This window comes from Planococcus citri, chromosome 2 (assembly GCF_950023065.1).
Source record: "Planococcus citri chromosome 2, ihPlaCitr1.1, whole genome shotgun sequence".
NCBI classification, from domain to species: Eukaryota; Metazoa; Arthropoda; class Insecta; order Hemiptera; family Pseudococcidae; genus Planococcus; species Planococcus citri.
The window spans coordinates 30,155,827-30,169,013 of record NC_088678.1 but is presented as its reverse complement, the minus strand read 5'-3'; the positions used below and the strand labels follow the sequence as shown (position 1 = coordinate 30,169,013).

The 13,187-nt window shown below is 33.7% G+C and overlaps 1 protein-coding gene across 1 annotated transcript; it reads right to left on the bottom strand.

Annotated features, from left to right (window-relative positions):
• Positions 1–8,387: 8,387 nt before the first annotated feature.
• Positions 8,388–12,701, bottom strand: LOC135834055 (uncharacterized). The gene has a single exon (XM_065347893.1). It carries the CDS (start codon positions 12,699–12,701, stop codon positions 8,388–8,390), a length of 4,314 nt encoding a protein of 1,437 aa, XP_065203965.1.
• Positions 12,702–13,187: the final 486 nt, after the last annotated feature.

Here is a 13,187-nt window from a genome sequence, read left to right as displayed (position 1 = left end):
AATGGGCTAGAGGGCTGCGATTTGCGCCATTGGTCATCTCTTCGGAAGGTCTTTGCACAGGAAAAATTTCAAAAAAATCGCCGAACCCCACAACCACTTCTTGGTCTAATTGACATGGAATGACCCTAACCTGTTTTAAGCAATCCTTAGGAACATTAATTTCTTAGTGACTTTCAATTTCTTGTACGTATGTATGTCGAATAAAATAATTTGAGGGACAGAATGAAATGAAAATTGCGGTGAAAAAATGAAGAATCTTTCAAGTACAAATAAATACAATTCGGCTAAACTTCCTTCTAGTGGTTTTCAACATCTAGGAGAATGAATTTCTAGAAGTTTATTCAAATTATATTTCATTTTTTATTGATTTATCAATTCCCATAATTTTTTTGTTTTCATTTTTTATTGTTTTTTTTGTCCATTTTTTCATTTATTCATCATGTACATTAATTTTCTTTTTTTTAACACAAAATCACCAAAACCCAGCAATCAGTTTTTTTCTTACTCAAGGAGAAATTACTCTTCGATGCTCGTTCACCCATGAATAGTTTTCGAAGAAAATCCCTCCGTTTTAATGACATTATTCCTTTCGGCTTAAAAAAATCTTTGATTTGCTTTTATTTCTCTCAAAATTCTCATTTTATCCTCTTTGCAATACTTTTTTTTTCAATTTTTCACCACGTCACACCAAAGCAAAAACTTTGAAAAACATTGTATGATGTTTAGAGATCAAAAATACGTTCAAAAAACGTGTTTATGCAATTATACCTCGCTATTTTCATCGTTAAAAAACATAAAATGTATTGGAAAACACAATTTTGTGGAGTAAATACGAGCGAGGGGAAGAAGGCGAACATTTTTAATGTTTTCATTTTCAATTTTTTGTTTTCGGTCTTACTTATGCAATTTTTCTTGCTTTTGGTTTTCGATTTGATTTCAGTTTTTTTATATTTTTTTTTATTTTTCAATTTCAATTTAATTTTTTTTGTGCTACAATCATTTTCTAGGTCTTTGTGGAATAGATATAGGTAAATGAAACGATATATCGGAAATCTGTACTATTAATGCTTCGTAATTTAATTTATTTCATTCAAGTTTAAGGTGATAGCTCATAAGAAAACAGTCTTTGATTTTTTTAATATGTACTTTTTCAGGGGGTTTCCATGACTTTTATAAATACGATTTGGGACCAATTCAAAAGTCGTAAAATAACCAAGAATGTGAAAAAATTTCAAAAGCCATGTATGTTTTGACTCTTAAATAAACGTATGATCGGTCATCACCAAAAACCTTTTTTTCGAAAAAAAAATTTTTTTTCAATCTCTTATGCAATCAAAATATTAAAACATGGATTTTTTCAATGATTGCAATTTTATTTCAATAGTGGTGGCGGATAATACGAAAATAAAACATGTAAGTAATTAATTCATGAAAATGAACATTATTTGGGATACGAGGCAATTAAATACGCAATGGCTGCCGCTAATCTGAATGCTCATCCACCGTCAACAGAATAATCAATGGAAATGTATGTACATCATCTGCTTCGCGAGTAAGTAATCAAGTATTTTTGTCAGGATGACTCAAAATGTATGGGAAGAAATTGACGACTTCTAAGCATACAAAAACGGTGGAAGAAGATCTTCCAAAATGTTCTGAAGCTCAAATTTATGATGTTGATGAATGCAGTATCAATTATCAGATTCACAGCGCCCGCAATTTATCATTACAAGGTGAAGATCAAACGGAAGCTGTCCGGAAGTCTGTACGGATTTTAAATTTATTTTAATAGACATATCTAAGCAAAATTGCATGGAGGTGTAAAAAAACAAAAGCGTGTGACATGACGTTATCTTCAGCAGAGGCTGAGTTTTTGAGCATGACTATAGCTTTTAAGGAGGCAGTGGCAACTAAGCATGAAAGAGATATTCTAAAAATGTTTATAATTCCTACAATGTAGAGATACCTAATAAGGCGGCAGTAAAAATAGCAAAAATTAAGATTCAAATATGTTCAAAGTGCTGTTCTGCTTAAATTGCTTATTAATTTACATTTTCAACCATGGTACACTTCAATTTGGAGAGCATGGACTGAGACAGTTAGACTTTTATACCATTATTAGAATAACGTTAAGCCACTTTATCACAGAATTCAAATTCGTCTTTTTTACTCCTAGACAGGGTTGGTTCTCTACGCGTAGACTATCTTTGTCTACATAGTTTACGTTTGCCGCGTAATCTATGTAAACTTCATGTAAAGTAGACTTCCTGTAGACTATGTGTAATGTATGTCAACTTCGAAGTTGTGTATTCCCAAATTCCCTTCTTACTAAAAATTGTCAGATTTGCTTTTTTCAAGTTTTTTCCCTTCCAAAAGTTGTCGAAAATAAAGTACTTCAAAAATTGATAAAAATCCTTGTTTTTTGAGCCAAATTGCTGAAAATTTTCATTTTTTGCAAAAAGTTTAAAAAGCCTTACTTTTGTCTACAAATTGTTCAAAAGTTTCTTTTTTTACCCAAAAACTGCAAAAAATCTCGTTTTTTGAGAAAAATTCGGAAACTGCTGTGTTTTGCTAAAATTGTCAACTTTTGCTTTGTGAGAGATTCAAATTCTGACTTTTCAACTCGACAATATGGTTAAAGATTTTTTTTCAAGATTTACTACCTATCCAGAAGTCGTTTTTCTGCCAAAAATTCTCAAAAACTGAAAAGTATTGCTTTTGTGCAAAGAAGGTTTGTTTTTTTTTACGCGAATTCCCAAAAATCTAGTTTTTGGATGTTTTTTGAATCTTGTTTGGTTTTTGAACACTGTTTGGATTTTCACCACATATTTCCAAAATCTTCTGCCAAAATTCATTGTAAAAAAGGCTTTAGTCTAAAACAGAAAACCGTTTTACTTTGTAGTTTACATAGTTTACATAGTCTACAATATCTACATGTAAACTATCGTTGTCTACAGTAATGTTGTTTACACGTAGACAAAGCGTGTAAAGTAGACTATATAGTCTACTTGCCAACCCTGCTCCTAGAATAATGAAGAAAGAAGAAGTTCTGAAGAAAACGTTCAAAAAATTAATCTAAGCCTATGTGCATACATTTTTTTTTCAATTTTTCCAAATTTTTTTTTTCTTTTTCGTTAATGTTTTGTATAGCTAATTGAAACATTTCATTTGTTCACTGTATTTTTCATTTCACAATAACAGCTCGTCAAATTTGTTCTCAGACCTTCAACCCAATATCATGGCTGGGTGGTAGGACCTGGAAAGGCAGCTGCGAGCTTAAAAGTTGAAAATTAAAATTACGTGCATGCGGACCGACAATGCTGATTTTTACAACAATCATCTTTCCATCTGGATTTTAATATGAAAACCATAAAGACATCCTGGTGGAATCAGATTAAAAATCAAGAACATTTGGCAAGGCAACGGTAAAGAATAATTTGTGTTTAATCTGTGATCCAAAAAATATAAAGAAAGAACATAATCATGGACTGGATAAGTAACATGTATTGGATGAGCATTCCGATGGGTAAGAAGAATTATCACTTTGCGGAATAAGAGACACATTTTTGTACTCGCGGCATTTACAGAATATGTACAAAGTGCACTTGAGTGTTTTCTGAATAAATCCGGATCTGTATGTTTATACCTATAAGTGAACCAATATTTGTAATCGGTTCTTTGTGCATGCATAAGATAGCAGATAAGCATGCGGTTCAGCTTTCTCACAAAGTCTCAGCGTTAGAAGCCACAGAAAAGCTCTGGAAAATATTTCATCTTTTCAATATGTTCGGTTGTCAAAATTTTACAATGTACATGGAAAATAAAAACAACAGTTTTATGAAAAACAATATTTTTGATGATAATGAGAAAACAGTGTTTAAATTTTTTTTAAAATTTGTCAGGAGGTTTCCATGACTTTTAGACACAGGATTTGCGACCAATTCAAAAGTCGCGTTCGATAATTTCAAAATTTTAAAACAAGGGTTTTTTCAATTATTGCAATTCCACTTCAATCTAAATGGGGGTGGGGATAATATGAAAAGAAAACATATACCTAATAAATTTACGAAAGTTGAAAAACAAAATTGATCACCAATTAATCAACACGTCGATATAATTCGTTTTTTTTTTGCACACAAATCCTACAGCGAGTGGGAAAAGAGGGTAAATATTTCATCGTCAACGCAATCATTTGAGATACAAGGCAATCAAAAACACAATGGCTGCCGCTAATCTGAATGTTCCTCAACTGTCAACAGAATTCATTAAGGGAACAGTAGACAATTGAGAAAATTTTGGCTCACTGAATGATCGACGTCGTCTAAATACGGGCAGACCAAGAAATCAGATTTTACATCGCACAGTTTTCATGCTGTACCGATAGAAAAATAAAATAACCACCTTACATTAGGACAATGAAACAAACCATTATAAGAAGACCTGCAATCAGGCCCGTAGCCAGCATAAGGGCAGCCAGGGCGCCGCCCTTGCTGGCAAAACGCTTTGCCCTGGCTGGACGAATTCGCAAATTTCTCCTCTTTCAAACAAATTTTGAAACCATTTTTTCATTTTTTGCAATTTTGCATTCAAAATAATTGCATACCTATTCAAGGTGTCTAACAGGTCCTGGTCCTACTAAAGTCCTATTTTTCAACAATTGTATCCAAAAGTCCTACTTTTTTCAAATTTTCAATTTTTCCTCTTTTTCCGGAATTTTAAACAAATTTTGTAGAAAAGGGCTCATTTGTCGACTTTTTTAGATTTTGAATCACACATTTTTGAGAGCTTTTGCCATCGCTTCGCTCGTGCTATTTGCATCTTCTTTTCTCGCATAGAAAACTTAGGTATTGTTTAAATTCAAGAAATGTTCAACTTCAAAGTTAGAATCAGAAAAATAAACTACCCTCTACGTAAAGAAACCTTTTATTTTTACTTCTCAAAACGTGATTGAATTTTTGAAAGCTTTTGGACTCGCTTCATTTAGGATTGTTTGCTTTTCTTTTTCAAGTTTGAAATTCTTTTTTTTTAAATAATCATTCGGATTTTTAAAAATTTTAAAACAAAAATAATAAACTTCTTCATAATTATATCATACAAGAAAACAACGTTTTCATACCCTTCATAATACTATAATTTTCGGGATTTGCCCTCGCTTCGCTCGGGTCTGTTTGCTTTTCTTTTTTCAATTTTAAATTTTCCAAAAAAATCATCATTTAAATTTTACAATTTTGAAGCAAAATAATAAACTTTTTATGAGTATTAACTTATATCACATTAAAAAAAACGTTGTTTTATACCTGTCAAAATACTGATTTTCGAGAGCTTTTGCCTTCGCTTCGCTCGGACCCATTTGCTCTTCTTTTTCAATTTTAAATTTTTCTAAAAAAAAAATCATTATTCAAGTACCATTGTTTTTATGCCTCTCGAAATACTGATTTCCAAGAGATACGACTGCTTGAATTATTAACCAAATACAAAATTTGCGACCCCCCCCCCCCACCAATAACTCATAAATTTCGATAAATTTTCATGCCCTGGTTACAATTCTATCTGCCCTGACTGAAAAAAATCCTGGGTACGGGCCTACCTGCAATACTATGGACTTTACATGACCTGCTCCGCGAGTAAGTAATCAAGTATTTTTGTCAAGATGACTCAAAATGTAGGGGAAAAATTGACGACTTTTATACAACAATGGCGGAAGAAGTTCTTCCAAAATGTTCTGAAGCTAAAATTTATGTTTTTGATGAATACAGTATCAATTACGAGATTCACAGCACTCGCACTTCGTCACTTCAAGGAGAAGATCAAACGGAAGCTGTTCGAAAGTATGAGTGGATTTGTAATTTATTTTAATGGAGATATGTATTAATTGCATTGAGGTGTAAAAAACAGAAGCATGTGACGATATCTGCAGCAGCGGTTGAGGTTTTCATATTAACAAAGTATGCCATTTTAAAATTTTCAATCAAACAGTAAGTAAGTAAAGACATTTATTTCAGATCATTAACACGTGCCTCTGCATGAAACTAGTAAAGTGACAGAAAGGATAGGTACACATCATAAAAATACAGAAGAATCATTTTTCATGTTTTGATGCGAGTAAAAATGTCAAGTAGTATTTCTCACAAATTTTCATTCATCAAAACAGGCATCTATACTAACTAAAAAAATTCATGATTACTTTGTGATAAATAAACTAGGGGGCTCCGCCCCCTGGGCCGCTTAAGCGGCCCCAACCCCCGGCTCGCGCCCTCGCTTCGCTCGGGCACTCGCCTGCTCGTTCCTCGGGCTTCGCCCGAGGAACTCGCTTCGTAAGGGTCCACTCAACTCACTCATTGTCAGCTCATTATTATTCTGTTTTATTGTTGCCTTCAGTTACTCCGCTCATAAACATACTTAATATGTAAACAAAGCAGGGCATCCAGAGGGACCACGAGGAGGTAGGCAACTTCCCCTCCATTTTTTTTTTGTTTTTTTTCTTATTTTACTTTTTTTTTTACTTTTTTTTCCATTTTACATTTTTTTTTTATTTTTAAAATTTTTTTCACTTTTTTTTGGTATAATTATTTTATTACAAAAATACAAAATACAATACAAAAAAAATCCATTTAAATTCATGGTTTGCTTAAAAAAGCTAAAAAACACTTTACTACAAAAAAAATCTAAGAAAGGCGAAAGTTTTCGTTAGAAATATTCATGGTTTGCTTAAAATAAAAATCAAAAACACTTAACAACTATCTACAAAAAAAAAAAAAAAAAAACCAAGACAGGCAAAAGTTTTGGTAAGAATTAATGTTCATGGTTTGCTTAAAATAATGAAACACACTTAACAACTACAAAAAAAAAAAAAAAAAAAAAAACTGAGAATGGCTAAAGTTTCGGTAAGAAATGTTCATGGTTTCCTTAATATAAAAATGAAAAGCACTTAACAACTACAAAAAAAAACCCAAGACATGCAAAAGTTTTGGTAAGAAATGTTTATGGTTTGCTTAAAATAATGGAAAACGCTTAGCAACTAAAAAAACAAAACAAAACTGAGAAAGGCAATAGTTTTGGTTAGAAATGTACAGAGCGGCTAAAAAGTCAGCATTCTGATTTTCACAATTCAAATAGTTTTAGATTTTTCTTGAAAAAATCAAAAACTTCAGCATCGTAGAAAAAAAGTAATGACATTATGTCAATTGGAAATTTAATTCTTCACAACTATGGTCAGGTGTAATTTTTTGCAGGACACTTAGTTTTGCCACCAGATCAATTTTTATGAAACTCAGTTTGCAAATTTTTGAAATGAACTTTTGAAAAATTTGCAAACTGGGTTTCGTAAATATTGACCTGGAGGTGGAACAAAGCATTCTACAGAAAAATGGTTGGAAAGAAAATTGTAGAGAATTAAATTTCCAATTGACATAATGTCATTAATTTTTTTCTACGGTGCTCATTTTTGATTTTTTTTTTACAAAAAACTAAAACTCTTTGAAACGTGAAAATCACAATATTGACTTTTCAGCCACTCTGTATTGTAATTTCGAAATAAAAGTTTGACTCAAGTTAATAATAATTCATGGAATACTGGATTTGCCGTATAAATGCCATTATCCTCAGAAACTTTGCTCTGAGAGGTGAGTATACAAATGTTCTTTGAACTTCTCACCCTACTCAGGGCAACATAGAGCTGTCCATGTGCGAAAACATGGTCTCGTAAATCAATGGCAGCCAGATTTAGAGTCTGGCCCTGAGCTTTATTAATCGTTAATGCATAGGCCAACTTTATGGGGAATTGCCTTCTTAAAATTTGGACACCTGTATCACCAGCAGAAAACTTAAAACTAATTCGAGGAATGAGAAATGTTTTATTTTCATTTTCTGGAAGACAAACCTCAATTATAAACTTTTTAACCGTTTTTATCACAACTTTAGTCCCATTTACTAACCCCTCTTCAAAGTTCAAGTTCCTCAGAAGAATACATATCGCTCCGATTTTGACAGTTATTTTATGCTCAGGCACCCCAGGCTCATTCAGTTTATTCAAAAAATCTGCACATAAATAAGTAGAATCTGGATTCACAATACTTTCTCTACCTTTCTCCTCAATTATCGCCGTATCCGCACTATACAAATAGATTTCCTCACCAGGAATTCTTTCTTTTATAATAACACGATTTATTTGGTTTATATTTTTATTGGTAGGGGATAGAATACACCTTTTTGACAACTCACAAAAATTTTGAAGATCATCCTGAGGATATATGAAATCTATAACGTCCTCGATTGAATGAAAAATCTTTAAATTCGGAAAATTGAGACATATCAGTGTTTCATCCTTACACAGAGTTTCTTGAATTTTCCCTTCGCCTACCTTTAATAAAAATTCAGAATAACTCGGATCATTGATAGATCGTTGGGAAACTGTGTTTCCAAACCTCCGAAAATTTGATACTACTACTTAGAATCTCAGCTTTTGAACCGTATTTAATAACAGGTGGGATCTGTCGGAAGTCTCCTGAAAAAACTATATTTTTACCACCAAATGACAGCTGATTACCCATTAGATCTTTCAAAGTATTATTCAACCCTTCAACATTGAATTTATGCGCCATGGGGGCTTCATCCCAAATAATGAGATCGGCATTCTGTATGAGCTCTGCACGCTGTGATCGGTTAAAAATATTACAGGATGGATACATATCTAAATTTTCAATAGGGATCTTAAACATAGAATGGGCTGTGCTACCGCCCTGATAGTTCAAAGCTGCAATGCCCGTTGATGCTGTGCAAAGTACAATTTTACATTCATAACGTAAGTTTGCTGTAATGCACCTTAAAAGAACCGTTTTCCCACTACCTCCTGCACCATCAAGAAATATTTGAACAGAGTTGTTTTTCAAGAAAACTTGCTCACAAACATAATCATAGATTCTTTTCTGGTCATCATTCAACAGTGGAACCCAATAATCAACATACGCTTTCAAATCATCTTTATTCCATCTCTGTCTTTCACGATCAACTTCTTTTGAATCATCTAAAGGAACTGGTAAACCTACATCTTCAGCACTTTTGCCATGTTTTCTCAACATAGAATCGATGTGACATAAAGACTTATTATGAGCTCTCTCACTATGGTTTGAAAACTTGTCTAAAAAATCTTCAGATAAAAGATCTCTAAATTTTTCCCATAAAATAACTGAAGGAGCTCCACTAATTATTAAATTGAAAAACAGAATTCTCAAATCACGACCCGTTTTAAAACCTGCAGCTTCCACTATCGCCTGCTCATATTCGTTCACATCACTCAATAATCCTTTAGCATACGCAGCTTTTTGAAAAGTGTCCAGAGATACTTCGTCAACTTTTTTCAAGTCTTCATAGCTATAAGCTGGAAACTTTCCTAAAAGCATACGCAAGTAATAAATCTCTCCTAGGGTTGGGGATAACCAATACATTCTAGCTACAACTTCTCCACGCACTCTCTTCACAAATTTTTTTTTTTTGGATTCAAAATCTCTTTTTTCACTCAATCGATACTGTTCATAAAATTCTAAATATGTTAAATTTTCAAATTCAACACTTCTTGGCCGGCTAAAATATAACTCCAATTTTGAAAGACTTCGTTCACTCGCTTCTTGCTCTTTACCTTCTTCAAAAATAACTATATCTTCATTTGGTAAGTGAATAGGTAGAGGAATGACAGTAGGCTGACGCCCTGATACATCGAATTCAAACAAACGCCACATTGCTTCAGAAGCACTTATATATCTCATTTTAACGTAATTTTCAATTTCATCTACAACCTCATCATTGGAATCCGGAACAATAGATACTTTAGCCATATCTGGGCCCTTGTGAATATACTTAAATAAATACTTGATAATTTTGACAGTCGAGGCAATTTCTACATTAATATGACAATCAAACATCATAAGTAAATCAGGATTGTAGGGAACGATCCACTGATTGTTAATTTCTCTATTTTTTTTTAGGGCTACGCTTTCGGGTTTGTTGGGTCTTTTGTAATGTACATACCCTCGCTCATCTGTGTATGTACATTCCAAAAATGGTTTAGGATAATTTTTTGTACACTTCGAGTTATCCATACATGGCGAATTTTGATTTTCTAAACCACATGGCCCATGGACCATGTGTTTTAGAACACGTTCGCGTAATTTGCCACCATATTCGTCAGGACCTGGAATTGTGGCTCGAACAAATTTATCAATTTCGTCATGTGTCAAATTAGAGGGCTCCACTCTACAGGCAATGTGAGCATGAGGGAGCCCTCTTTTTTGGAACTCGATAACGTACAAAATATACACCATTTTACCAAAAATTTTACCGGATTTTAAATCTTTTAGCAAGCGATTCAATTTTAAATTAAATACCCTATCACACAGGTCAGGTCTATCGATATGGGATTGTTTTTGAGATAAATTTGATTTTATTTCAGGCCAGTTGGGGTTACAGGTTTTTGTGATGAAAAGAGTTGGCTTACCCAATCTACTCACTATAGCCATACCGTCTTGATATTTTAATTGCATGTATCGTGGACCATGCGTGTAAGAGCTCGGAAGATAAACTTTACCTGGTTTTGGACCCCCCTCAGCCTCAATAGACTCGTCAATCTCACTCCTAGGCGCCATCCTCAAAAATTTTGATTGGTTAAACCGAATATACCTTAGTTTTTCTTCCTCTACTCTACACCACATGTCCACGAAATACTCCTGTCCTAACCTATCCAAAGAGGTGAATCTCGAATCTGATAATAATAAATATCGGTAATATTTGGTTTGGGTTATTTTTCTATTATTATCATCCAGCATATCAATAGACCATCCTGCTGACCCATGGGGAAATAATAACGGGTATTGTAAACTCTCATAAGCAGGGTCTAGAAAGGGAACAAACTGAGGCTGCCTCTCATTTTTTTTCCAGATTACGACTTTCCTAGGATCAGCATTGGGGGTAGTATAAAGAATTCCAGCAATTTCAGCACAACTTGGTCTGTCCCCTAAAATAGGACCATGGGTTTTTCGGCTCGTTTTTTCAAACACTAAATGAGCATTTTCCGATTTTTCATTATGTAGTTGTTTTAAAGATGAAATAAAAGGGTTGACCTCATGTAAAAATTTCGAAATCTGATCTATAATATTTTTATCTAATTTTTCATTCTCAGCAATTTTCAAACGCTCCTTACCATCATCAATATACAGAGATGAATTATTCACACTACCTTTATAATTTAAATCAAACACTCGATGGTAAATCCTTCCTTGTATTTTCACCAAAGATGGTCCTGATTTTGGTATTTGAAAACCCTCAGAAACACCCATGGCTGAAAATGCAAATAAGTTATTATACGCTCGAGAATGTGATAAAAATTGTGGCTCATCATAAAAAGAAGCATTTAACTGAGGCAATTTGATGTGAATTCGGCCATTGCCACAACACCACATCAGTTTCGAAGATTCTTCAATAAAAAGCCTACTATTGCAATGAGGACATTTGTAACAATCATCGAGTGAAATTTTCTGTAAAAAATAAGTAGTTTCTGGAGATACATTTTCTGATTCTGATTTCTTAACGATTTTTGGCACTTTAACAGAATCGCATTCAATTTGTTTTTTTGGCCTACCTCTTGCTTTTTTAGTTTGAACTACCTCAGAACTCCCTTCAGCAGAATCACTCACAACTTTTTTTTTAGGTCTACCTGGAGCTTTTTTAGTTAAAATGTCTTTTTTAGTTTGAAATCCTTTAGAACAATCTCCAGCAGAATCACCCTCAACTTTTTTTTTTGGTCTACCTCGAGTATTTTTAGTGGAAACATCAACAAATTTCACAGAGCAATTTTTTTTTGGCCTGCCAGGACCTCTCTTTGTTGCATTGTTTGCAACTACTTCGGAACAAACTTCAACAGAATCACACACAACTTCTTTCTTTGGTCTACCTCTTGCTTTCTTTTCAACCTTTTCCTCATCATTAATTTTTATTTCTTTTTTTGGTCTACCTCTCACTTTCGTATCAACTTTTTTCACACCTGTATTTTCAGTTTTTTCAACCTTCGGTCTACCTGTTTTTGAAATTTTTCGCGGCCTGCCTTGAGCAGTTTTGTTTTTATCATGTTTGATTGAGACACTCGAATTACCTATTGAGAAACACTCGCCAATTGACAGAGAATCATTCACCAACTGGGATTCAGTGGGGAATGGCAATGCTTTATTCGCTGAAATCATGTTTAAGATATGACCACGCATAACAGAAGACACATACGTTTCGTTTTTTGGTTCTAAATTAACACATATGGCCGTTGCAAACGCTAATGCGTAAACACCGCAGTCCAATCCGTTCGTTTGATTTTGAACTGTGTGAAATTCAAAATCACAATCTCGTCCTAAAATTTGACTCAAAAAAAGTTTTTGACCCTTGGTCACAATTTTACGATTAAGACTATCAAAAACATGGATCACTGTACCATCATAGTAAAATGTTACCCAGTGTGATATTTCACCAACAAACGAAGATTCCTTATCGGATAATACTTGCAAATGTTTTTCAAGTATCGGTGGAAATGGGTAAACATTGTCTTCATTGTAGATGCCCATTAAATTCACATTGACGGGCGTGAATGGCGTTTCACGAGTAATTATTTCCATTACTTTGTTAATGGTATCACCAGAGAGGTAATCATATTTTATTTCGTTTTCCATAGCTGCTTAATAATAAAATTATAATAACACCACAAATTACCTTGGTACACAAGTACCTACATAAATATTGATACAGAACGATGTCGATCTATCTTGAAAATATACTTCAGTATGAATCAACGTATAAATATAAAATTATATTCTTGGAAGGACCCCGTTATGGATAGACGATTTGAATCAACTTGAATCAACTTGAATCAACTTATTAAAAAATGATAAGACAATGGACGCAAAAGCAAAGCATCAAGACGATAGACGCGAAACGGTGAACGCATAAAGCACCCAAGACAGACAGATTAACAATAACAATATCTGTTGACAGCATTCACGCTTCATCGATTTCGATAAATCATAATCCGCGTCGCAAGAATTCCATGCGCGCGCATGTGGCGTGATCAAGTCTGGTATGACAACGGCGTCGCGAGCGTCGTCGAGTACCTTTACGTTGGTGGTTGTGCGTATGCTTGTGTGGGTGTGTAAGTACAC